This window comes from Cuculus canorus, chromosome 23, assembly GCF_017976375.1.
Source record: "Cuculus canorus isolate bCucCan1 chromosome 23, bCucCan1.pri, whole genome shotgun sequence".
NCBI lineage: Eukaryota > Metazoa > Chordata > Aves > Cuculiformes > Cuculidae > Cuculus > Cuculus canorus.
Genome location: NC_071423.1, coordinates 3,606,869 through 3,631,832, shown reverse-complemented (window position 1 = coordinate 3,631,832; position 24,964 = coordinate 3,606,869). Strand labels below are relative to the sequence as shown.

Here is a 24,964-nt window from a genome sequence, read left to right as displayed (position 1 = left end):
ATTCAAATATTCCTTGCTGATTTAAAGTCTTGTTATTGGTGTGAGTTTGCAGAATGTGACTTGGCCCTTGTAAAATGTCTTCCTCTACCACAGGTCAAAGAATCTCTTCTCCCTGAAGGGAAAAGATAACAAAGAAAAAAGGATGCGTATCTACACGTTCCTGCTAGAGCACTTTACAGATGAGCAGCGATTCAACATTACAACAAAGATCAGCCACAGCATCCTAGGTATGGGTCTGTCCTTAAAAATCTGGCATACAAAGAACTGTTGTCTGTATTAAACCTTAGGATCTCAATGCAGCCGTGTTATCTTCCTGTCTTTACCAGAACTGCATATATATATATATATATATATAAGAAATACCTCTTCTTTCTTCCCTCTGTGTTCCAGCATGCTTTGTGGACAATGCCCTTCCACTGGACATGGAAGCCAGTGAGCTGCTCTCAGATACGTTTGCAGTCCTTAGCTGCAAAGAAATCAAGCTTTCAACGATGAGATCAAAACCCAGTGAAGACATTCAGCCTGAGGAAGATGAAATGGCAATGGCCAATGCTGTCATGCAGGCAGCACAAAAGAAGCTCATCTCACAGGTGAACGGCACTTGACCTGGCGTGGGAAGAGGGCTGGCCAGCGTACTGGGAAGAATTTTGCTGTTCTGTGACAGAGAAACTTGTGCAAAAATTATCCAAGTGACAGCGATGCTAGTCACGAACTGCACTTTTAGGCTGTTATTCATGCTCTGCCTGTACGTCCACTCTGATCTGAGAGCACTTGTGGAAGCTCTGTGTGTTGTGAAGGCAAAACATTACGGCTAGGTTTGTGAAGGATGTTTGTACTTGACCAGTCAGTTGGAGTGATGGGAAATGTGTTTCCCCTGAAGTCAGTGAAGCTGAGCTAGGCTACATTTGTGCCACAGATCTCTTATTGGTAAAATGTTTGAGTGTAACAATGTGTTTTGGTGCATCTTTTGGCAATTTGCCTTCAGTGTGGGAACTGACTGACTTAGTGATGTATCTTGAAAGACTCCACTTAGGTTAAAAGACTGTGTGGCATAAGAGCAGGCTTAATTGCGGTAATTCCCTTGCTATGGAGCAATAACTCCTCTTGCTTGGGCCATTCATCTAACTACAGAGTGGCTTCTCCTTGACTGCATCATGTAACTGTTCATGCCTTCTTCAAACAAAGGTTCAAAAGAAGAACTTTGTAGAAAATGTCATCCCAATAATCACGTCACTGAAGGCTTTGATGGAGCAGAAGAGGATCCCAGCTCTTAGGGACCTTATGAACTATCTGCGGGTAAGGGAACTGTTTTCTTACTGGATGGATTTTTTTTCCTCTCTTGAGGTAATGTGTTAGATGTGCAACCAGTAATGGAACAAACAGTCTTCTTAGAAGGAGATTTAGAAGACATATGATGTTGTGACATTGCCACTGTGTTAAATAATGTAGGAGGTGGAGGGATTTTAGATAAGGATCTCACAGTGTGTTACGTGTGAGCCCCTTCAGTGGGATGTGGGCAGAAATCTTCAACGCTGGAAAGCTTTTTCATGTTCTGAAGTACAAATTGGAATCGAAACTCTTAGTCTGTTAAAAACACCTCTGCTGTACCAACTGGTATTTCCTTTTGCACTTAAGCAGCTGTGATCTGAATGGAGACGTGAATCAGTAGTCAGGAGAGAGTTCTGAAAGCGTTTAAACGTTCCTTATATTGCTCCAGGAAATGATGCAAGACTACCGAACTGAAATCAAAGACTTCTTTGCTGTGGACAAGCAGCTGGCGGCCGAGCTGGAATACGATATGAAGAAATACGAAGAGCAGCTGGCCAGGGAGAAGGAGTCGGATGAAGAGCAGGTCTCGGTGATGCAGGCAGAGGTTGTTGGTGCCTTTGGCTCTGTACGTGTACTGTCTTCTCTGCTAAAGTTTGTGTACACGTAACACCCAGACTCTGTGTGTCCGTGGACCTTGTTACAGCACTTCTAACAGAATGGTTATGTAAAATTCTCATATCTCTGTATTTGCTGACGGAAGCTTTGGTTTCAGAATCATTTAATATGCTTAGCATGACAACAAACAATACGTGTGTAAAGAGGAGCAGCCAACAGTTAATGTGAAAATGTATTCAATTGAAAGGGAAAACTAAGTCTAATCTGCCACTGGCTGTGCTTGTGCGTTGTCTTGCTCTCTGTTTCCGGAGGGATAAAAATGATGATAAACGGGTCAAAAAGAGAAGGATTCGTTTTGTCTGACTTTAGGTGTACACAGAGTGGAAACTTAAATCTGTCCTAGTCATGCAGATCCTCTTTTAAAGCCAAAGTAAAGAACTACGTAGGTGCTTGGGCCAATTGTCCTGAACTATTTTAGATACCTACCTTAAGAGGAGATGACTTCTGCCCTGGAAGTGCCTTTCTCTGCCGACTTTAGAAGAGTACCTATATATAGACATCTAAACTAGGACATGCGTATCCCATCAAAACTTCCCATTCGCTTCTTGTCAAAATTTTGGCCAATAACTTCTTTCTTCTTGGGACCACTTTATGTCTGTCACACAAAGGGCCGTTCTTAGTCGCACAGCATTTACGTCTAAACTTGTTGTATGCAGAGTTTTCTCCGTTTGCATCCATTGTTAGACATATGATCTTTTCTCCTCTTTTCTGTAGCCAACTCCATCTTTGGAGACAGCTGTACCTTCTGGTGGCTGGAATAATAATGCTCGGTCTCCTGTAAGTGGGAGAAAGTCCTTGCCACCTGGATCAAGTCCTTCATCTGTGCCTCCTGAGTTTGCTACACCTAGTGCCAATGTTCCGAGGCAGCCATTACTCGGTCAAAGGTATGGGTTTCTGTTTATGTTACCAGTTATCATATTCTGTAGGGTTCCTGCATTACTTATCCACTTCTTGGTGGTCTGAAACTGGTGCAGCATGATCTCCATTGCATTTGGTGTTTAGGCTCATAAGGGATTGGGAGGGCACAGGTCTCTCGCCTCATTACACGCATCTCACCCAAGCTTGCAGAAGGAAATCACTTCACTGTTTCTATCACTGTTTCTAGTGTGGTTTCTACCCTGTAGGCCAGCATCCTTGAGCACGCTTGCCATCCTGAACTCTGCCAAGAAAGCGATAGAAGCCAGAAGCAAGAAACGCAGCCAGAGCGTCGGAGGAATTTTATCTGCTCAATCACTTCCATCAAGCACAACCAGCAGCAAGCAAGGTAGGGCATTTGCTGCTAACTGATCTGGCATTGGACTAATCTATTGACAGAGCCTGATTGTTAGCCCTTGAGGTCTCTGAGTGAATACATCTCTATCCTTAATTACTTCCTTGTTATTTCTAGTATCCTTTCAAAGCCTGAATCAACCGTCAACTGGAGAAAATGGTCTTGTGATGGGCCGGGCAATCAGCACACCAGAACGTAAGTAAAACACAAAGGAACCCTTTCCAAATTGGGCTGAGCTCTCATTGTCTGAGAGAAGTAGCAATGCGTGGCTGCCCTAATGAGCACAGAAGATTAGTCATTGATAGCTAGAGATTATATATTTATCTACATGGTTGTAGTAAATAAGAACTGTTTTGAAATTGAAGGCCTCAGATGAATGGTGTCCATAGGAAAGGGCAGCTTACATGTCACAGGGTGTTGTAGTATTGAGTCAGTGCAGGAGAGCATTTATTTTGGGCTGCTGAAGTAACGGGGCTGCTGCTGCCCTTCTTCTTTCATCGCCTCGGGGGTGCTGAGCAGGCATGTTGTCATGGTTCCATGATAGCCTGCATTGCTCAAGGCGTACAAGAAATACTCAAGGTCTAGTCTTTTTGAGCCCTAAGATAGGAGGTTCCTGTTGTCCCAACAAAGGATCTCCGGTGAACCACAGTCTCCTTCTAGAGAAGGGAATGAGCTGTGCCAACTGCAAGAGGGAACACAGAGATGTGCTCAAGTGGGATTAATAACCTCCACAGTCATTTCTGAGCATGCATATGTGTGTTCTACCCTAAGAAAGAACTGAACCGAGCATTGAAGGAATTATTCTTTTTTTTTCACTCTGCTGTGGAAATTAAAGTAAAAAATACACAGAGAGAAATCTTTAATACACAGATTGTGAGAGTTTGCTGTGCTTTTGTCCATTGCAGCTGAACTGCCATCTCACAAAATCTGACCTTCAAAAGTTAGGCTTTATTGGAATGCTTTCTGACAGCCTCACAGCATTCTGCAGCGCTGCTTTCTGCAAGCGCACGAGGCAGTTATAGTAAAACACAAATGGAGCTGAGTTCTAGCAGTAGATTCCCTTCCTTTCTGTCAATTCGCTGCAGAGCTCCATTAGAGCATCTCCGCGAATTGTGATGAACACCCTCCTCAGGTTGGGAGTATAGGTGAGCATCTGACTGGTCATCTTGCATTAGGCAGCTGTGGATTGTTGCAGAGATGTTCCAGAAGCACAGGTATCTGACTGTGCTCTGCCTGGATCTCTGCAAACCCTGACCTGCACGCACACAGGAGAGCAAATGGCACATAGCCGATAAGGCAGTCAGTGGTGCAGCAGTCTGCAAATACCTGACATCCGCGAGCAGGCAGCAGCAAACCAGCGTCAGTGATGCGCATCCACTGGAAAATCTGACCCTTCACTTCCCTGTGTGCTCTGCTGTTTGGCTAGATTTGTCTGCCTTGTGTTTCTCTCTGCTGCCTGAGCAACAAGCAATGATCTTTGTGCAAAAAAACTGGGGGCATGTTTTTAGAGAGCAGAAATCTTTAAGCGCCACATCTCTGTCTGGAAGCCTGCACGGCTGTTTCTCTTAAGCACCATATGGTGAAAAAGGAGGAAGAACGTTAGTCTGCAGTGGTACTAAGGCTGAATTCCTTCTTTGCTTGGAGGCAGCATGTGTCCTTCAGTGAGGAGACAAACTGTACAGAGCAGTATCATCACTTCGGTTTGCGTGTGTTGAGCCATCTGCGTGGTGACGCTGGGTCTCGCAGGCTGACAGGCAATCAAAATAAAACATTTCTATTTCTCTGGTGCATCACTCGCAAGCTATTGGAGATGCAGTTCTTTGTAAACTATTTTGTACTTGTGAAGTTAAGAACAGCTGCCTCCTCTCTTTATCTTATCCGACTGTTCTGGCTGTTCCTTCCTGTTGTCTTTGGTTGTCCTCAACTCCTGCTTCTTACTTTGGGAATGGCTAAGTGGGCCTGGGCAAGTGTGGATCGCTTCACGTGTTGTGCGGTTACCACCTTTGATTGTATAGGAAGCCCTGCTTGATGACAATTCTTCACTATTCCCTTCATTTCATGTAATCTTCTCGTTAACCAAGTTAAGGCAGACACTGCACAAAGTCAGAACGCTTGCAGGTCAGTCTTGAGAGGTGCAGAGGCCAGCTACCGCAGATGGATCAAGTCGGATTTCTGTTATAAGCTTCAGAGATTCCCTTCCAGGAGAGGGAAGCAGATAGTCTGCAGAAAGAAGTCCTTTTAGCAGAATTTCCAACTCCTGTCCTATAAAGCACTTTCTACCTTAATTCCTTGTGAAAGATTCTGGGAAACATGAGTATAAAACAGAGCATTCAGTAAAGTAAAATCTGAATATTGTGACATCTCTCCCGAGACGAATGACAGGAAAGAGACAGCTGACAACTATGGCCTGTTCAGTCAAGCTAAATTCTACCTAGCTTCCTTGTCAAGTGATTCTTCTTGTCTGGATACAGCTAGTTCCTCACAGAAGGGCTGTTCAGGTCCTTTGAACATCCAGTGGAGGCCCCAAAGATGATCCAGGGGCTGGAGCACCTCTGCTATAAGGACAGGCTGGGAGAGTTGGGATTATTCAGCCTAGAGAAGACAAGGCTCTGGGGAGAACTTAGAGCAGCCTCCCAGTACCAAGAGAGGCTACAGGAAATCTGGGGAGGGTTTTTTTATGAGGGCATGGAGTGATAGGACGAGGGGGAAGGGCTTTACATTGGAAGGGGAAAGAGTTAGATTAGACATTAGGAAGAAATTCCTCACAATGAGGGCGAAGCCCTGGCCCAGGTTGCCCAGAGCAGTGGTGGCTGCCCCTCCTTGAAAGTGTTCAAGGCCAGGTTGGATGGGGCTTGGAGCCCCTGATCCAGTGGGATGTGTCCCTGCCCATGGCAGGGGGTGTGGAACTAGATGCGCTTTAAGGTTCCTTCCAACCCAAACCATTTCTGCATTTGTCAGCCTTCAACAGCCCCATATTCTGCCTTGATGAGGCAAAGCAACTGGTCTGAATCTAATGTGGTGTTGTGAAAGATGGCAGAGTCTCAATGGAAGGTGTGACTCTCCCACCTATGGTAGGACAAGGAGGCGCATGACTGAGGTCCTGTATTTAAGTTGATTCCCTCCACATATGATGAAGGCTGCAAGTCTGGAGTGGGAAGCTGATGTGCACAGATGGCCCATCAGATTCAGCGCATAGTTTTGAGGCTGGATGGGAGACGCTGCAATCTGCTGGGCTGGAAAAGAGAGATGAATTTGTGCTTGCAATTAATGGAAATACCTACTCAGTGACACTGGAGTGTTCTATTACAGCATGCCTTGCCCTCTGGCTGTGTCAAGAGCTGACTGCTGAGATGTGACTTTTTTTTGCTTTCAGAGACCATTAATGAAGTGACTTTTGGTGCTGGGGTCAGTTACATCAGCTTGACACACACACCTGGTTCAGCTACAGGCAAGTTATCTAACTTTGGGGGGTAATCCAAAATGATCAAATCTGTGGCATTTTTTTAAATATGGGAATATATGCATTATTTACAGAAAAGGAAGAGTCTGAGGACAAGCCAAGAGATATTATCTGTTTAACATCGCCAGAGAAGCCGTAAGTTCAATGCATATCTGAAACCACAGTCACAGTGAGAAAGACTGGTAAAGTGCTTTAAAATAAATGGCCATTCTGCTTCCTTCTTCTAGCCCATCCCTGCCACAGGAGTGGAAAGTAGAATCCCCAGCAAGGAAAAAAACCAGCCAAAATGTCCCTCTGAGGCGATCCCAGCGGAGAACACCACTGAAACCAGACAACTGATCCTTTCATTGAACTTCTCTACAGAATCATCATGTTGCCTGATACCTACCTGTTCTTTTCCTCTGTAATTATAAATCGTTGCGGGCACATGTCCTTCCTTATCTATTCCTACTTGCTTTTAAGGTGAAACTGTCTAGGATACAGGCATACAAAGCCTGTAGTCAAACATGTATATATTGTAAGTTGCTGCTTTTTGACAACTTACTGGACTGCTAGCAAGTGGCAGTGTAAAGAAAGGCTTGCTCTTTGTATAATTTGTCCATTTGAAAAAGTAAGAGCGTAATGTTGCCACAAGCTTAGTAATAAATGTATTTATCACAGCTTGCAGGGAAGTGAGTGGCTCAGCTTATTCACTCGATCCCTCATTGTCCCTCGTGGTTATATACTAGAGTTGCTTTAATTCGAACAAAAGTAGAACAGCTTGTCACTGCCACACCCCTAAATCTGGTAATTGCACGCTACATCACCTCTTATTTGGTGTGCAAACTCCTGTGTGTATGAACAGTCTTAATGTTCTTTTATATGGAATATTTCCATTCCTGAGCTATGTTATTTCCAACTATTAACATTTTATGAAAATAAATGGTTACAGAATTAATTCCACCCCCAGCTTCTCCCCTCTTCTTGATCTGACGGAGGAATTATTTTCTTCTATAGCTTTCTAAAGCCTCAAAGTCTCTTCTACTACGTCGCTGGTATCTTAGGCGCTCAGTTCAATTAATGTTGGACCCAGCAGCTTTTAAATATAGACTCTTATTTGACTGCAAGCAGGATATGAGTAACTCACTAAAATTAAGGTTGGTAAGTCATAAAGCATAGCTTTGAGCTCTGTGTAGATAACTTGTTTATTGTAAATGCCGGAATTCGACCATTCCTGAGTGTCTCTGATGCCATGTTAACCAAACTGAAGCTTTTTTCCTTTGTTAACTTCTATTACAGAGCTCTTGCCCTAGGTTTGATTCAAACTTGAGAAGGGAATCTGGTTTATTCATGCTGGTTATCTTATTCGGGCATGAGCAACAGAAGTAAAGTAGGCTTTTCTGCACGAGTGGAAACATAGCAGCTCAGTGAGCTTTTGTCACAGCCCTTCCAGAGGCACCTACCTCCTGCGCTAGCATCCCACAATTTGCCTTCATTTTTCCTCTTCTGCTTTGAAGACCACAAGCCGTCAAGTGAGGTTAAAATTTATCCTGAAAGTCAAAAACCTGGAAACGGGACAAATGGAATGAGGTTGGACGAACAGAATGGATGTGGCTTAAGTGATGGTCGATTATAGCCACATCCATTTATTTTTTTTAAATATTATTTAACCAGTCTGAATGGTAAATTCGAACAGTTGATTTCCTAATCTGTGCTTTCCTAATTCTTGTTCTGTCCTTGAGCAGTGTTGAGATTAATCTGTCTTCTTAGAACAACCTGGGACAGACAAATGTCCAAGAAAAGGACATCTGTCCAGTGCCTTGGACTTTCTGTAACCTTCAGCCCCATACAAGTAAATGGGTGCTCTGATGGAAGAGACATGCCCTTATTTCATTGAACTGGAAACAGAAGCCTCCGATAGTACAGCTGTTTACAAAACAGAATGAAACCCAAACAAACCCTACAAGAATGCTTTATAGCTTGGTATTTATGTAAAACATTCTTGGCAAAGTTAAACGTAATACATTAGTACAAACCTGAATATTATTCACAATAATACAATGAATTCCATCAATCAGATCTCGTGAGCTGTATCAGGGGGGGATCATCTCCCCTTCTCTCGTTAGAGATGCCACTGTCACATTTCAGAACTGATAGATAAGTGGATCCTTAGCTTGCTGGCTTTTCACGTGGAGGCTGCCTTTGGCTCATGCTGAGACTGTAGATTGTGCTCCCATAGTCCCCAGACCTACATTGATTCCAACCTTTTCTCTCCTTTATTATAGGTATCCTAAAAGCAGCATAGAAAAGGAGTAGTGGATATACAGAAGGTGCAAAGGAATGTTACCCTCACTGCTGTTGTAATGATTAGAGGCAGCGTGCAGCCAGTAAAGAGCAGGTCAGGAGAAGGTAACCATAAAGTAGCTGCAAGGTAGCACTGGTACTGTCCGAGTTTAACAGAGAACATGTGGTTATTGCTGCCCCATCCTTATTTTTACTTTAATTACCAAAAGAAGAAGTGACAACACTTTGTTTAGGCAAAACAAATGCAGCAATGGCATGTCCAGCGAGGCCCCTAGGAAACACAGCAGGTTAACGCAGAACACTAAAAAATAACACTGACAGTCCAAATCGTCAAGTATCCAAAATACTGTATACAGGAAAAGTTAAGACAACTCAATTCATATCAGAAATACAAGAACACTAAATTATGCTACATTAAAAATCCTTAAACCACAGCACAGTTCTAGTGTTGCATCCACATCTTGCAGTTTTATATTACCCAACGCTGCTCAACACCAACTCTGCGAAACACGTGTTTCCAATTGTCTCTAAAGTCAAGAGAAACAGATTTCTTTTCTTTTTTTTTTATTCTTTTTTTCCTTTTACCATCTAGAGAAAAGTTGCAACTGACACTACAAAAGTGCTTTTGTATGAAGCTTTTGCTTGCCCAACTGCAGAACCAGTTGCCTTGGCCATGCAGTTTAAACCTGTAACGTTGCTGTAGCTGTTGTGCTCTGTTAGTGCTTTAGGGAACTTGCAGAGGGGTAGCAAACATTGAAGTCACTCTGTCACCGTGTTGGAACTGAACCCAAAAGCCATCCTTGGATATTTCTTGCAACAACAAAAACAAAAGTGTTGGTCACTGGCAAGAAAAGGAAGTTTTAGATATAAAAAAGTTGATAGCTCCTGCCATAAATTTACAAAAACTATCCCTGAGTGACTCTGTTCTGTGTCTGTAAGACCTCTTGTGACAAGGAAATCGCTGAAGCTGGCTTAAGACGAAAGAGATGCTGTCCCACCTGCAGTTTTTACTACACTTTGCAGTAATACTGATATGCTCTGGCAGTGCCATCCTATAGCAACAGCTGAGCTCCTCCCTGTAGCTTAAAGAGTAAAAAAATAGCTACGTTACTTACAGACTGCTGGCATCGCGTATTTACACTTTAAATAGAAATGTTACCTTTTCTGAAGTAATCAAAATATATCTTTGCAAAAAATTTAGAATGTGGGATTTTTACAAAATAAATGGAGAAGGTAAAAAAGCTTGAGGGTATCTCCGTACCTTTTATGGCCATCGTAGCCCATGAAAGTATTTGGCTTTCATTTTCCTGAAAGGGATGCCTTAGCACTAGGTTCTCTGCCTCCACTAGAAGCCTCTTCAAGATGCCAAAAGGCGCAAGAGGCGAGCCTGCCTTGTGCGGATTAGAATGAGGGGTTGCCTGCGCGCAATGAGTTTTCTATAAAGCAGGGAACAGAAGCAGTCCTGGCCTGATGCTGCCCATGCTTCACGTTAAATGGAGTAACGAGGAGTCGGTAAGTTCACAGAAGGGCTGAGAACGTTAGTTGCATTTACCGCAGGGGTATCTGTCACTATGGGCTGTTCAGATACCCCATTCTGCACCTGAACCATCAGAGTCAAAAACACAAGACAATCACAAATGCGTAGAAGTCACCAGCCAGGCCTGGACAAGAAGCTCCCGAAAGGAAGATTCCCCCTTGCATGGGTAAATCTTATTCTTTGAAGTCCATCTATTGCTGTATCAGCACCATTTTTGTCTACTAGTAATCTGTACTAGTAATGTCTACTACACATTTACCTAACGCTGTTCCCCTGGTTGGTTTGTACATTGTGGCTGTGTCCCTGCAGCACAAATAGAAGGCAATTCCACAAACTTCCACAGCTCCGTCAGTCTCTTGGGAAGTATTAAAATGCTTCCTTAGTCCAAGGACAGGTTTAGGTGATCCTGTTGGTATCTCCAGAGGCAGGGGAGACGCAAGTTGGGCAGTGAGGAGTTACTTTAAACTTTGGCAAAGAAAACAAAGATATACAGATAGCTAGCTATCAAGTTCTTGTGTGTTCCAAACTCTTTCAAGCGCACTTAATTCATCTTCTGCTCTTGCTTTGAGTTCCTGGAGGAGGTATTTTCACACTTGCTTTTGCTGGTTTGCAGTATTCTTTTGGCGTCTTATATGACAAATGAAGACTTGTGTCTGAAGTCACCCTGCAACAGAACAGTTCTGGATGGATGAAGGATCTAGCAGCTTTCCAAGTAACTCCTTGCTCCTGCTGCCCCAACTGCACTGTGCCTGTCAAAGATCCGATCTGTGTAACTTCTATCACCCAGTCTACATAGCATCTCCTCCCAACTAGTAAGGAGAGGGAAACTCGAGTCACACTGGCCCAGTGCTCCTTCTCCTACTGTCCTCTTCACACACCCAGGCATGATGACAGGGGACTTTCTCATTCCCTCTTTAGTGTCCCTGCTAATAGCGAGAGGCTTTTTCTGATCTTAAGCTTAGTGATCTATTCAAATCCCAAAATGCAAATTCTCTTGTAAAAGCATCCCGGCCTGCCCGCTTAATCCAATGAAACTCATCCTAAGGGGGTCAAGCAATAAGATAGCTGGGACAGAGCCAATATGCGTTTGATAGCTCTTGGCATCAGTCACTTAAGGCAACTTAAACTCATCATCATTTCTAAGGAAATGACTCAGCCTTCACCCTTCTGTTTTCTCTCTGTTCTACATCCTTGCTTCTGAGCGGTGCCCACTCTAAGAAAGTCTGATAAAAAATCTAGTAGTCCTCTGCCCACCCTCTTCCTCTCCCTAACAGAGAGATGTTACGTGCAAATCACTTGTTACCTCATCATCTGTCCGGATATAGTTAACGCCATCAGGTTTTCCTGGAGTCTTGTAGCTGAAATAAAGGAAAAGATCTCATTTCTAGGGCAGGGAGACTGCAGGATTTTGGAGGAAATGCTGCTGAGAAAGATGAAAATGAGGAAAAGCAGCCGAATGAAAAGAAAGCAGAGAGAAACCCAGCTCATTGCTCAAAAGATTGATTTGTGCTTATTCCTTCATTCCTCGTGACTGGGATTTTTCTTCTAAATTCCCCTTCAGCACAGGGTAAAAGATTGCTGTGTGTTTCCACCAGACTAATTCTGCAAAGAGATTAACTGATGCTTTTCTGGGCCCTCCTGCTCTGCTCCCTCTGCACTACCTTTCTGGGTGCCTCCTGCATTGGTTCCTGTGGCAATTACAAAGTTCATCTTAGACCTTTGCTGCCAGATGCCTTTAGCATTCCCTTAGCTATAGGAAGCGCTGCTTGTTTGCAATCCCACAGGAATCCAGAATTTATATAGGACTGTCAAGTCCAGTGTACACCAACCCTCAGCTGCATTTAAATTGGGTATTTGGAGCTTTTGCTGAAAACCAAACCAAAACAAAAAAAAGACAGGGCTTTTGCGGAAAAGCAGTGTTTAATATGGAACAAATCTCTCTAGTGAGAATCTTGAGTTTACATATATTATCTCTTCAACAGATTCTGTAAGGATAGCAAGGCTTGTTTCTGATGCTAATGCTGTTGTTTTTAACGTAATGTGCGTTCTAAAGTGACTGGTTTTAATCGCAAATTTAGGTTCTCACAACCAGTGAGATTTCCTGCAGAGCCTCCTCCTCTGCGTACATTTTCTATGCATGTCCTGATGCTCTGAACTAATTGTGCAGCACGCTCTGTTCGTTAAATGGTAGATGTTATTATGCCATCAGCACACAACCTGTTGGACAAACACCTGTAGGCATTTAATAGCGCTGGTCCCCCCTTCCCATGCAAAGAATGAGGATATCAGAGCAGAGCCTGCACGCTTCTGTCTCGTCTTGGCAGCAAGCACAAGAGGAGCCAGGCTAAAACTCTCCCTCAGGCAAAGAAACCTTTGCCATGGTGCAGGATTTACAGCAGGGAATCGGATACTTCAAAATCTGTGTTGGCCCATAGTCACCGCTGGGAAACTAAGAAGAAATATGTCCAATTCAGGCACTGAAATCCATTTTAGCCACCAATTTTTGGAGCTCTTTAGGCTACTTCATGCTAGCTGTGGGCACAGGGACTTGTATAAGAACACTTTGGATCCCAGCTTACCTTTCCCCACTCTCTTTGCTGTTTGCAAAGTAACCCCTCCTGTAGGCGCAGCAGATACCAAGAGAGATGAGCACCAGAACTGCTATGACCACCAGGACTCCGCCAATTATCCCACCAATGTTGAGGTCATCTGTCAAAGAGAGGAGCCATCATCCAGTATTTCTTTAAGGCAGTAGCTATATTCTAGCTTCACGTACGCTAAAAGGACATCTCTTAAATATTTTAAGCAAACCCCAATAATCCATAGGGAACTGGCAACTCTGTGATTCCAAGACTAAAACTGTTCAGGAATCTGAATAGGGTTTTATTGTTTCCCTGAATTTTTAGGTGTTGTGGTTTTCTTCCTGGGTTTGGGTTTGCTTTCTCTCATAGGAGAAAGCAGGAAAGACTTTGTGCTCTACGATGCGCCCCTTCCTTCCCTACGCATAATTGATTTATGGTGATATATTAATCAGCATTGACAAAAAGTATGTAGAGCTACTCACAGACTTCCATCTCCTGCTCCTCACACTTGGCAAAGCCGGCATCATTTGTTGCTATGCAGGAGTAACGGCCTGTGTCGCCTTTGTGCACAGCATGGAAAAACTGGTGAGGAGAAAAGATAAGGAGAAGGACATGAGAAACAAAAGATACTGTTGAGGGTTTAAGCAACTCTCTACGGCACAGGCTTCATGGTGGGCTATGAGACATCTTCTGAAGAGACAAGCAGTATCAGCAGTGATCGAAATCAAACAGCTAAGGTAGTATCTTCCCTCATTAATCTTCCCCTTCCCAAATCACCCAGATCCTAGAACACCTAACCTTCAAATGATACCTTCCTTGAAAGCCATGCAATGACTTTTTTCTTTTACAAGCAACCTTAAAAATAACCCATCCAGTGAAACAAGTCTCGATGATGTCTGTAAGGGCATTACCAGAGTGCCTGTGGCGGGGTTCAAGGTGTAGGAAGAATTATGGGATTTGGCATTTGATTTCGTGTCTGGTGATAAAGGTTCGCTGTTGCGGTACCAGCTGTAAGTGGACTTTGGGAAACCTTCATTCTCGTGGCAGTGAAGAGAGGCTGACTTGCCAACAGGTACAGCTTTAGGCACAGTGCATCGAGGAATCATCGGCTTCACTGTGGGGAAGACACAAAACCACGTGAACGGCACCGCTGTGTAGATCTAAATAATTTCTGACATACTCTCTAAGATGGTTGTGCTACAAAGGTATCAAAACTTTCCCTTATTTCCAGGTGGTTTTAAACAACTTCCAGAGCGCCACTGTTTCGACTCTGGAGACCCCCACAGCCTCCTCTGTTAATTAGCAGATCTTGCAGAAGTCGCTGGGTTTAAAGCATACCTTGGACTGTGAGCTGGATATTGATCTCGTCTATGGTTTTAGTGTCAGACGGTGCTGCCACTTCGCAGCGGTACGTGGCAGTGTCCATCCGAGTGGTGTTTTTAATCATCAGTGATGTCCTGCTCAGTATTTCCGCACGAGTCGCAAAGTCTCCTGATGCAAAGGAAAGAGAGAGGGAAATTTCAGGGTAGTCACGCAGACTAACTTTAGGTTCCTGAATTAAGCGCTTGATCTTGGACTCATTGTGGAGTCAAGAGAACCACCTGAAAGGAACTCAGTGCTTTACAGTGCCTTCCTCTCACCAGTGACCACAAAGGAAACCAACACTGCTAACCATGTAAGAGGATGAACTAGAAAGCACTACCCCATATCTCAAAAACTGTGGCAAAATTGGACTTCCAAGACACTTCTGGGTCTTGTCTCATTGGAAGATTAATTTGGACGTGGCCTTTGATCCCATCTAGAGTGTTGGTGTAATTCCAGATGGAGTCAAGCCCTACTAGCAATCCTGTGTTTGAGATTCATGGTCAAGGCAGAGTCTGTTTCTAATCACGCGCTGCAAATCACTGCCTAAGCAGTAAGCGCTGACAGCTCAAGACTGAGGTTCCTTCTGAAGTGCAGGCGGAGCCCTCAGGTGTCCTATGGAAAGACAGGAGGGGTCAGCGTCCGGTCCTGAGGGCTCAGACACCCGGTGACCACTCAAGGACCCACAGGAGCTGCAGAAAGGAAGCTGTTGCATTTGTTTTCCTACCCAAGAAGTGGCTCCTACATAGGCTCTCACTCCAGCTCCATGTGGCTTCCTACTGGGAAATGTCAATAATGAGGGCAGAGAATAAAGAACATTCTGCTCTCTCTCCTTCTCGTACTTCAACTGCTGAGCTCTCGTTCTAGAAGAATGCAGCAAGACAGCCAGAGGCCCTGCCTTTTACAGACTTGTTTGTTCTCAGTTGTATTGTTTCCAAGGCTGTTTTGGTAGTCTAAAAACAATGAACCTTCATACCCTGCATTTTATTGTCAAAAAATACGTAAGAGGTTTCGCCGTTTCGGATTTTCTTCCATTCGATTCTGGGAACCGGTGTTACGGTGGACTTGATGATACAGGACAGCTCAACACCTAGCAGGAGAAATAAAGGAAATACAGATTAATAGGAAGCAGCTGTGCTTTTGCTCTGCTTTGAGAAGTCTTGCACAGTGTTTTAGTAGGAGATGCTGCCCACAAAACCAAAGCCTTCTCTTTCATCTGCCTCACAAACAGAAACACTGCTGGGTTCCAGGAGCTGTTGGGGAAGATGGATTTTGGCCAGCAAAAATAATAGCCGAACAGATATCAGCTATGGAGAGAAATGAACACGCTGTTCTCCACAGGCTCCAAGTTATGGCAAACAAGACCTTATGACAGGGTGAGTCCATAGCACTGCCCTGCTGCTGATCAGAGCCTCCAGCGTGAGCCAGGGATGCAGAACCTCCCTGGGCACTGGCTGGGAATGGGATGAGGACCACGATACCTGGGGATAAATCAAGCAAACCCTTTCCCCTTTGAAGCAGGCACGGACATGTCCATCTCCTCTACAGAAGGCGGAATCGCAGCTGGGTTAAGAGGTGGCTTACCCAGAATTACACTGCACATCAGTAGTAGAGCCAAGATAAAATATACATTTCCTGACCCCCTTTTCACTATATTAATTGCAAGGCGACCGCCTTCTCTCCTTTTGGGATCCAGTTCAAAAAAGCACTTAAGGCAGACGCTTTGCGATGCCAATGGCTTGCAGGGGACTTCCATAAACCATTTCAATCCAGCGCTTTGCTAACCAGGGAGAAACACAGGCATATTCTTAAGCACTTTTCTGAATCTCGGGCTCTCGGCAGACCTGCCTCCCCCAAGAAATCAGATACCATGAGCAATAAGCAAGATCTTTCTCAATTGTTTGGGCAGCTATCGTCTCAGGCAGCCAGCGGGCCCCGTAGCACTCACTCTGGAATTCCTGCACCACGGGTTTGGTGTTGCTGGATGTCAGTTCTACAGCCAAAAGTCTGCAGCCTGGAAAAACAAACAGAAGGTACTAAGAAATAGCACAGCTCATAAGTCACCCAGCTAGAAACACGGTGCCTGCTGAGAAATCTTCTCACCCAGCTGCCAGGACCAAATTCCCCGATAAAACCAATTCCTGGCTACTAAAACCAGTCCAGCAGGCCTGAGTTTATTTAGGAGTTGTGGTGTAAACACAGGAAAATGTAATTGTTAGAAGTAGCAATTAAAGACGATTAACATGACGGCGCAAAACCAATGCCAGCAAAAGCCATTTCCTTACGCCTTATGCTTATTTAGATGGTAAAGAAACTCTTACTTCGGCAATGCAGTAACAAATGTACTATTTTGCAAATTCATGTGACGGTCAGGAACAGACAGGAAGGAGAGTGACCTCAAGAGCTCCATCAGTTCCCAGAAGATGGAAAGCGTCAGGCCTCTCACATTCACTGATTATATCTTCAAGTATTATGAGGCTCAGCGTGGCAATGGAACATGAAGTAGTAAACCATGAAAGGACTGCGGTTTGGGAGAAAGTAGAGGAGTTCAGTTTAGTGGGAAAAGTCCCAGACCGACCGACGCTGGGACAAAAGCTCAGTCATGCAACGCTGCAAGGCATCCTTATTCCACACGCTATTTCCCTTTACTGTACTTCTTGTTCTAAGCACCAAAATGTTTCCAATTAATGCAGCACTTTTCCCTCTTTCGCATATTATTTCCCTTCGAAAAACTTGCCTTCCATGTATTTTCTGCTGTGCACTTCACCGGAGCAGGTACCAACAACGTTCATGTGCTGCTGGACACCCACACTCACCAACGACTCTCCTGAGCGAGAAGAAAACGAGCACTTTCCAGCACGGTGCGGAAGGAAGAAAGCGAACCAAACAGTAGACACAAGCCATGCTTTCATCACAAAGGATGTTTTGGAACCAGATGTTCTGGTTGTTGCAAGGCCCATCTCTCGGACTATGGTATTCACAAAACACAGGCTGCTCCAAAGTTCAGTCTTACAGGAGGATACGTATTTAATCAGTGCCAAATAAACAGCTACAAGGGTAAGCCATGGCCCTGCATGCAACGTTGGTGTTACAAACCTAATCAGAAGTTTGTTGAAATCCAGGGGTGGACACCCACTGACTTCACTGGACATTCGATCAAACAGCAATTTAAAAGTGATGGAAACTCAGGCCTCAGCGACATGAGAAAAGATCTATCTAAAGGGTACGGCTATCTTACTTGGAGTAAAAAAAGTTATAACAAACATGAATAGAAAGCTGAAAAGGCAGCTAAAAGGAGATGTAGAGAAAGAAAGGATCTCAGCATAGAATCACAGAATGGTTTGCATGGGAAGGGAACTCAAAGCCCATGCAGTTCCACCCCTGCCATGGGCAGGAACACCTCCCACTGGATCAGGGGCTCCAAACCCCATCCAACCTGGCCTGGAACCCCTCCAGGGATGGGGCAACCACCGCTTCTCTGGGCAACCTGGGCCAGGGCCCACCCTCACAGGAGAACATTTCTCCCTAAGATCTCATCTCAGTCTTCCCTCTTTCAGCTGAAAACCATTCCCCCTTGTCCTATCCCTGCACTCCCTGATCCAGAGCCCTTCCCCAGCTTTCCTGGAGCCCCTTTCACTACTGGAAGGCTGCTATGAGGTCTGACACCATCACGACAGACAGGTGGAAACTCCTATGTGCTGGCTTTCAGGGTGGAAAGCTTTTAGACAGAGAATCTGACAACACAAGGGCAAAATTCCTCTGGTGGAATGGATCGGACAGCGTAACAAAGCCAGGCAAGAGGCTGAAAACACCCAAGAGCTGCAAAGACCCTCCCACTGAAACCTCAAGGACCTGGAACACCTAGAATCTTTTCAGCACTTTTGAAATGTTCCCTGCCAATCCTTATCCCTCACTGCCTGTTAAATGCTGACACTTTCCTCAATGCCTTGGCTCTCGGTGCCTAAACCCCAGTGCCACTGAGGAGAGCTGGAGTTTGGCAAGATTTAGACGCTCCTTTTTTGTACAAAATAATTGTTACTCACACAAAAAGCCACCGGCTGATGCAAACTAACAGTTGGCGTAGCCAAAACTGCTCTTAGCGGGACCTCACCACCCTTCTGCACTTGAGGCATTCACGCACCAACAATACTGAACTAAGAGAACAGTGCTCCAGACTATAACGTGGCTGTTTGGGAGAAGTCCTGCGTATCGGAACTAAGTGAGTAATAGGGCAGCGTGGGGAGCACGGTGCCTTCAGTCCGCTCGTGCTTTACTTTGGAGAATGCCGTTTCAGAGCTGGTTCTCAGCAGGTTGCAGCAGGTGCTGCCGTCTCGGCTTCTTTCACTCAGGAGGTGGTCTGAGCAACCACAAATAGTTGATCAAGTCTGCTATGAGCAAAGTCCCTCATCTTCCAGACCTGCCTTTTGAAAGAAGGCAATTATGCCACAAGACGCTGATACAGAACCATTTAGGTTGGAAAAGACCTTTATGATCATCATTCCTTTCCTTTTGTTCATCCTTTGATCCTCTTGAGTGTTCTGTCTGGGGCTGCAATCCCTGCTTTCCTCCCCCCATGAGGATTTCACTGATCCCAGCAAAACCCCAGAGGAGTAGAAGTCACAGAATCATGGAATGGTTTTGGTTGGAAGGGACCTTAAAGCCCAACCAGTTCCACACCCCCCACCATGCACAGGGACATCTCCCACTAGAGCAGGGTGATAAAAGCCTCATCCAACCTAGTCACCAGAAGACAAGAAAGAACCTTAAGAGAATCCTTTTAGACTCTTTGGACGAGTCTTCAACAACAGCGTAAGGCGCTTCATAGAAACAAGGCATAGCACAAAGCTACTGCTGGAACCAAGAAAGCTTCTCTTGAGAGCCCAGGTCTGAGCAATTAGCTTAATTGGAGATCCTGGTTGGCTTCCTCCTTGGAACAGGTGGCTCTGATAATGTGTTTGGCTCAGCTTTCAAAAAGGGGTGAGCCATAGGCCCTCCCTTTTTTAGGGGCAGCACCCTCCTTTCTTGGAGAACTGTGTTATAAACTCTTCAATAATGATAGCTTCCTTCCAAGACCTGAAATAGCAGATGACTACGGAGAGCTCCACTGTGCCTGAAGAGCTGAAGAAGACAGCTTGCACGGCATCTATCTGGTCTGTACCATCCCATAAATCTTCCTTTGGAAATGCTAGAGAAAGACAGGGAGGGAAAGGCGTGTTGCAGAGGTTCCTTAAAGGAAGTTTGATGCCCTGTTTTGCTTTTGGTACGCACCCCTGTTCACATGGGATCTTTATTCAGGAAAATTGTGTCCTTTGCAGTAGACAGAACAGGGATAGTGCTACTGGAACCCATCTCTGGCAGCCACAATGCAAGTTCAGTTGAAGATGGAGATCATAATATTGTGGTGTTTTGAAAGGAGTTATGACTCTAGAAGTAGTTACTCCAAGCCAGTGGGACTCCATCAAATTCCAGCCTTATCTCATTTCTTGGCAATGGTTCACACCAGGCTTTTTCCCACCCACTAAACACAAGACACTTGGGTCTCTCCCTGCGGCACGACGCAGGATGACAACAAATTTTCAGTACAAGCTGAGTCCTTGGAGACTGGGCGAGAGGTGCTGACATTATTACATGGATTGACTGTGGGCAGAGATCAATGTGGCTGCTTAATCACAGCTAAGACAGATTTGTTGTTCTCTCTGCGGCACGAGAACACCGTGAGGAGCATATTCTAAATAACAAGAAAGCTACAGCTATGCAGGGAACACACCAAAACCCCAAGGGAGTGCGCAGATTGCAAAGCAGGCGCGGAACACCATCAACAGCTCTTCTAAGCGTTACTTTGGGGTATCCCTTGTTCACTGAGGCTGGAGGAATCTGCACCAAGGCAGTGCTTCCCAGCTGTTAGCACTCTCCATCCAAGGAGCATCTGTGCTGTGTCACATTTCCCAGCTGCTGGCAAGCCTTGTCTCTTTGGTGACCGCGCTCATGGGTTGCTTTCTTTGTGTGTTATATCATCATTAGCGGCAACTGCTACCTTTGAACAAGAGTATCTCCAAGATGTTCCTTCAGGCCTCTTTCAGCCTCGTGCAAATAAGCAGCAAAGGTGGTGTGTTATGTAAATCTCACTTCAAAGACCTCAGCACCCAGGATGCGGTGAACAGCCGGGCGCAGACGTGCATTCCTTCCCAGAGCAGCATGCGTGCCTCGGCAGACGCACCTACCAGCTCTGTATGTGCTGCATCCCCGAATACCGACCAGCTCTGTATGTGCTACAGACTTAGCCAGACACATGGTTCAATCGCAAATGCCATCAGTTCTCCAAAATAGAATCCAGGACAAGGCAGCAAAGTCTACAGCATATTCTTATGGCACTTCTTTCAGCTAAAGAGATCCAGCCCATGCTTGTTACTGTGACTCATGTTATCTGAATCATTTTAAAATGCTACAGTAAAGCTACAGAGACAAACCTCGCAGCTTTATAGACAAAGAGACTGTGTTAGATCTCCTGTCTCTGTACCCAGTTTAAAGTAAAGCCTGACTTTCCATCTCCTTCCATCCCGATATCTTATCTGATGAGGAGGTGAAGTCTTCCTAAAGTATTATAGGCAAAGTAAAAAGCATGACCAGGAAACAGTTCCACTCCGTTGCTGCCAGCAGTCCATGCTGCAGTATCGTTTGATGCTTCTTTGCCTATATTGCAGTTATCTGATACGGTAATTTTAGTTAATGCGCTGTCAGGCACAAGCAGTACAAAAACACGCAGCTGTATTTAAACACCTGCCCACTAAAGCAACAAAAATATGCCTCGCTCGAGGTGTCCATCATAACTAAGCTGCTGCTTGATTTGCAATTCAAAAGCCATGTGGGAATGCTGCTATAAACCACAGGCATCTTCGCTTTCTGGATGGTTACTCGGTGCAGCAGGCCTGCTACCAAGTGAGAGCGAGTGATATATCGTTAGGTGTGAGAAACATGTTAGCCGAACCCTCTGCGCGTCAGCACATTTATGACTGCCAGTTTGGAGATGCTCCCTAGAGCATCCGTCCTCGATGCTGTGAGCTGGAGTGAAAGAAACGGTGACAAGGACACTACAGCAGAGACGATCGGAGCAGCAGGCAGGAGACAAGCGTTGTTGTCAAGGGCAGCAGAGCTGACCTCAGGATTGTCTCTGCCTTAGAAGTGTTCTGAGCCCACGGCAGGGAGGAAGAGAACTGTTAAATATGAGAAACCTCCGGAGGAAGGGCAGAGCAAGCCAGTCAGTGCTGGACTGGGTAAGACAAGGAAAAGGGAGGCTAGGTTTCTGCCCTCAGCTTATTTTGAGGAAACCATCCTAAGCACAAACTTTCAGAGACACCTGACCATCTTGAAGTATCTGCCGTTTTGTCTCAGCGCTTCAGGCTCTTAATCCTCCCTCCTTGTGATCTCTAGTGCATCTCACTGCAATTTCACGATGCGACTCGTGCCACTGCAAACAAGCAGGTATAGGATAGGCAACACAGCATGGCATAGGAGTGAGGTACCAACAAATGCCTAACCCGCTCTGGCTCTAGTAAGTGTCGGGTGGGGTTTTCTTGTCCAACTTTCCCTCCCCTGGGGTTTTCAGAATAGCTTAAGGGACTTAAATGCACTTGTGATATATAAAGACTGGATTTCTAAGAGGTGCTTAAATGTGTGGGCAAGCAATGAATGATATCCTCATTCTTAACGAATTTCAGCGTGAATTAGGCACCCTATCGATCCTCATTTACAGTTTTAGGTGTCTCATTACCTTCCTAAGCGACAGTTCACATCCGTCTGTTTGAAAAACCCAGCCTGTGCCAGTAGAAGCATTCCATAGGGTTTTGCTTTGTGGTACTCAGTCTTTAACTTTCAGCCCTTGCCTCCACCCCAAGGAGCTGGCTGTATGTTTGCTCTCCCATCCAAAGTTCAGGTTAAAGGCTCCTTCAGGCTGATAAGAGGGAGCAGGTGGGTGGACCATGTTGGTCAAGAGACCAGAGTGAGCTATGTGCTTTTCCATGGCGCCTCCCGGAGATCCGCAAGCCAAGCCTGACTCACTGGTGGGCTGCCCTGCTAGAGAACAATGTAGATGTGCAGCGAGAGATTAGCAAACAAAGGCTTAGGAGTGTCTCCGTTCAAATTAAGTAACAGATGGACCTGGTCTGTGTGGGAGCTGATAACGGTTATAAAAAGGCCATCACCAGACTGTGGCCAGCCCACCCTGGAAAAAACCCACTCAGTCGTAAATCCTCTGTGCTGTTATAGCTGCTTGTGCTGGGAAGGCTTTATTTTTACCAGCTATCACAAACCAGCACGACTTATTTTAGATGCTTTGCTTGTACCGCTCAGTTAAAAGGGTGCCAACTCTCTGATAGACACCTACAACCAGAGGAGATGTGCCTGCCTGGGCAGGGAACATGAAGCATAATTAGCCTACAGACAGCAAATGCAACATTACAGAGCAGTGGTTGGTGTTCTGCGTGGTTCTGGCTTTTGCGTTTCTCCTCTCTTAGGTAGCTCGCTGATGGCACTCCAAAATGCTGATAATAAAGGAGTCTCTGGTGGTGTCAGCAGGACCGGGACCCTGCAGGACAAAGCTGTGTGGAAGATCGGAGTATTTGTGTTCAACCAAAGATGTAAGAATTTCAGATTTTGCTCTTGCTTCGCTCTCTTCCTATTCACCACTAGAGAAGGCACGGAGATGCCTGTCTGCAAACAGAGTACATACAATTCTGGAATGGAATCTTAACCTCTTTAAATCTCCTGGTTTTAAATCTCCTGGTTTAAACTGAGACCTTAAAGACCTGACTTGTATTTGCTGCAGAGAAGGCCCATTAGCATCCAGGCCACGCACACAGTCTTTTTTTTCCTCCTATTTCTTTTTTACCCCTTCTGGACAGGAGGATTTACTGTTCTAGCTCCTAATCGGACAGCAAAACCAGTGGTATATGCGCAGCCTACACAGTCGCACTCAGCAATGAAGCAGGTTGCTATCAAGGAGATATGGAGCCCTCTTAAGACAAAAAGCCCTCTGCAAAGCAGCTTCCTTCTGCAGACAAACATTCCTCCTCTCTTTCATGCAGGGATGGAAGTGTAGGTGTTGCCCGGTGAAGACCACACAGTGCTTTCTGCTGCTTCCCCAAAGTTTGGTTTCATCACGTTGGGATGCAGCTGCGGACACGCTACCTCCAATATCCCTCTGACAAGGGCTTCTGGAGGTAAGAATTTCACAATCTTCAGCCGCCGTTTTGCTGATGGCATTGCAGTGTGCTCAGAGATGAGAGATTCAGGCCCTGCATATCTGCACCTCCACAGAAATGAGACAGCCTGTTCTCAAGATCAGATTTGCACACCACCCACTTTGCAAACCCGTAGGACCGTGCTAGGAGGAGGCAGCATGAGCCATGCTCCGGAGCTGTCTGAACAGGAAGAGTTCAAGCTTACTCATGGTCTTAGCATAATTCCGAGCCCTTGGCTGGACGTGTTGAGCTTGGACCTAGTCCGCAAGCAGGCTTTCATGCTCTGCTCTCCTTAAAGGAGCACAGAGTGTTTAGGAGAGAGACAGAGCTGAGCTGACGGCTGGCGACCTGGGCAGAAAGCTCCCAGGTTGAAGGGCCTAGCACACCTTAGCTTATTTTATTGAAATAGCTTTTCACCCGACAGAACAGATGTGGCTCAAGAGACCAAGGGCCAGCCCTGCAAAGCTATCTAAATACTGTTGACATCAAGGGGAAGATGGGCATTTAATGCTTTGCAGATGTGGCTGTACGTGCATTGCCCAACATCTTAATCTGTGCATGATCTGGTCCGAGCTCTCCTGTTTTCCCAAACTCGTACCCTGGTTTCTGGCTCGTCTCCTGGCAAGGGCTGAATGTACGTGCAGGATGGGGAGGAAGCAATACTTGGGTGGATGACTAATACCTCATACTGAACAGAGATTACAACGCAAGCAGCAAGGGCTAGACAGCTTCCAGCATGTCCGATTGCATCACTCTCTGTAGTATAATTTCGGGCCATCTTCAGCTCAGAGAAAAGATGGAAAGCGTTAGAATTTGCCTCTCAAAATCTGGGAGAAAGGGTAATGGAGAGAGGAGAGAAAGGAAATGGGAATGGGAAAGCTGTGGATAGAAGATGTTGTTATTACCAGCCCTTGGATTCCTGAACTGCTTCTCCCTTGCCAAGAAAGAAACGTGAGGCTGAACTGAAAGTCTCATTTTCCTTGGGTAAGCAACAGGGAATAGGGCATGGAGCTTCTGTGTTGCATGAGATATCGCTAACCAGGGGATTAAATCCTACCCAGATCATTTATTTTGTCTTGCTACTGGCCTCTGGGGTCAAGCCCCTTATGCAAAGGCTTTGGGCTTGTGGTGTTATGTTGGCTCTCTCCGAGAGGGGAAAAACAGGGGCAGGTGTCCTCACTGTGCCATTAGGCAAGAGAGCTTCTAATTGTGTCCACACTGAGTCTTTGGCAAAAACCAGAAAAGGAATAAGGCAACAAGGAAACAATTGCAGATGAACTGGCTAGGAAT

General features: G+C 45.4%; 2 protein-coding genes across 6 annotated transcripts in view; one reads left to right on the top strand and one right to left on the bottom strand.

Moving 5' to 3' along the window:
• NCAPD3 (non-SMC condensin II complex subunit D3) overlaps window positions 1-7,595 on the top strand; it is a 32,120-nt gene extending 24,525 nt beyond the window's left edge. For 2 of the 5 annotated variants that reach the window (XM_054087148.1, XM_054087144.1), the window contains exons 26-35: window positions 94-227; window positions 391-590; window positions 1,186-1,296; window positions 1,718-1,894; window positions 2,659-2,828; window positions 3,069-3,208; window positions 3,332-3,409; window positions 6,588-6,662; window positions 6,749-6,809; window positions 6,902-7,592. In XM_054087148.1, the coding sequence (XP_053943123.1) occupies window positions 94-227; window positions 391-590; window positions 1,186-1,296; window positions 1,718-1,894; window positions 2,659-2,828; window positions 3,069-3,208; window positions 3,332-3,409; window positions 6,588-6,662; window positions 6,749-6,809; window positions 6,902-7,013 (1,258 nt within the window). In that variant the 3' untranslated portion in view covers window positions 7,014-7,592. Of the gene's footprint in view, window positions 1-93; window positions 228-390; window positions 591-1,185; window positions 1,297-1,717; window positions 1,895-2,658; window positions 2,829-3,068; window positions 3,209-3,331; window positions 3,410-6,587; window positions 6,663-6,748; window positions 6,810-6,901 lie in introns of all 5 variants that reach the window. The other 3 variants (XM_054087146.1, XM_054087147.1, XM_054087145.1) reach the window with 3 other exon arrangements.
• Window positions 7,596-8,637: 1,042 nt separating this feature from the next.
• The window catches only part of JAM3 (junctional adhesion molecule 3), a 35,110-nt gene continuing 18,783 nt past the window's right edge, over window positions 8,638-24,964 (bottom strand). Inside the window, exons 2-9 of the mRNA XM_054087149.1 lie at window positions 16,387-16,452; window positions 15,415-15,528; window positions 14,415-14,567; window positions 13,988-14,190; window positions 13,559-13,658; window positions 13,074-13,203; window positions 11,798-11,852; window positions 8,638-11,158 (exon numbers count right to left, since the gene is read on the bottom strand). Of these exons, the coding sequence (XP_053943124.1) occupies window positions 11,123-11,158; window positions 11,798-11,852; window positions 13,074-13,203; window positions 13,559-13,658; window positions 13,988-14,190; window positions 14,415-14,567; window positions 15,415-15,528; window positions 16,387-16,452 (857 nt within the window). The 3' untranslated portion in view covers window positions 8,638-11,122. The remainder of the gene's footprint in view (window positions 11,159-11,797; window positions 11,853-13,073; window positions 13,204-13,558; window positions 13,659-13,987; window positions 14,191-14,414; window positions 14,568-15,414; window positions 15,529-16,386; window positions 16,453-24,964) is intronic.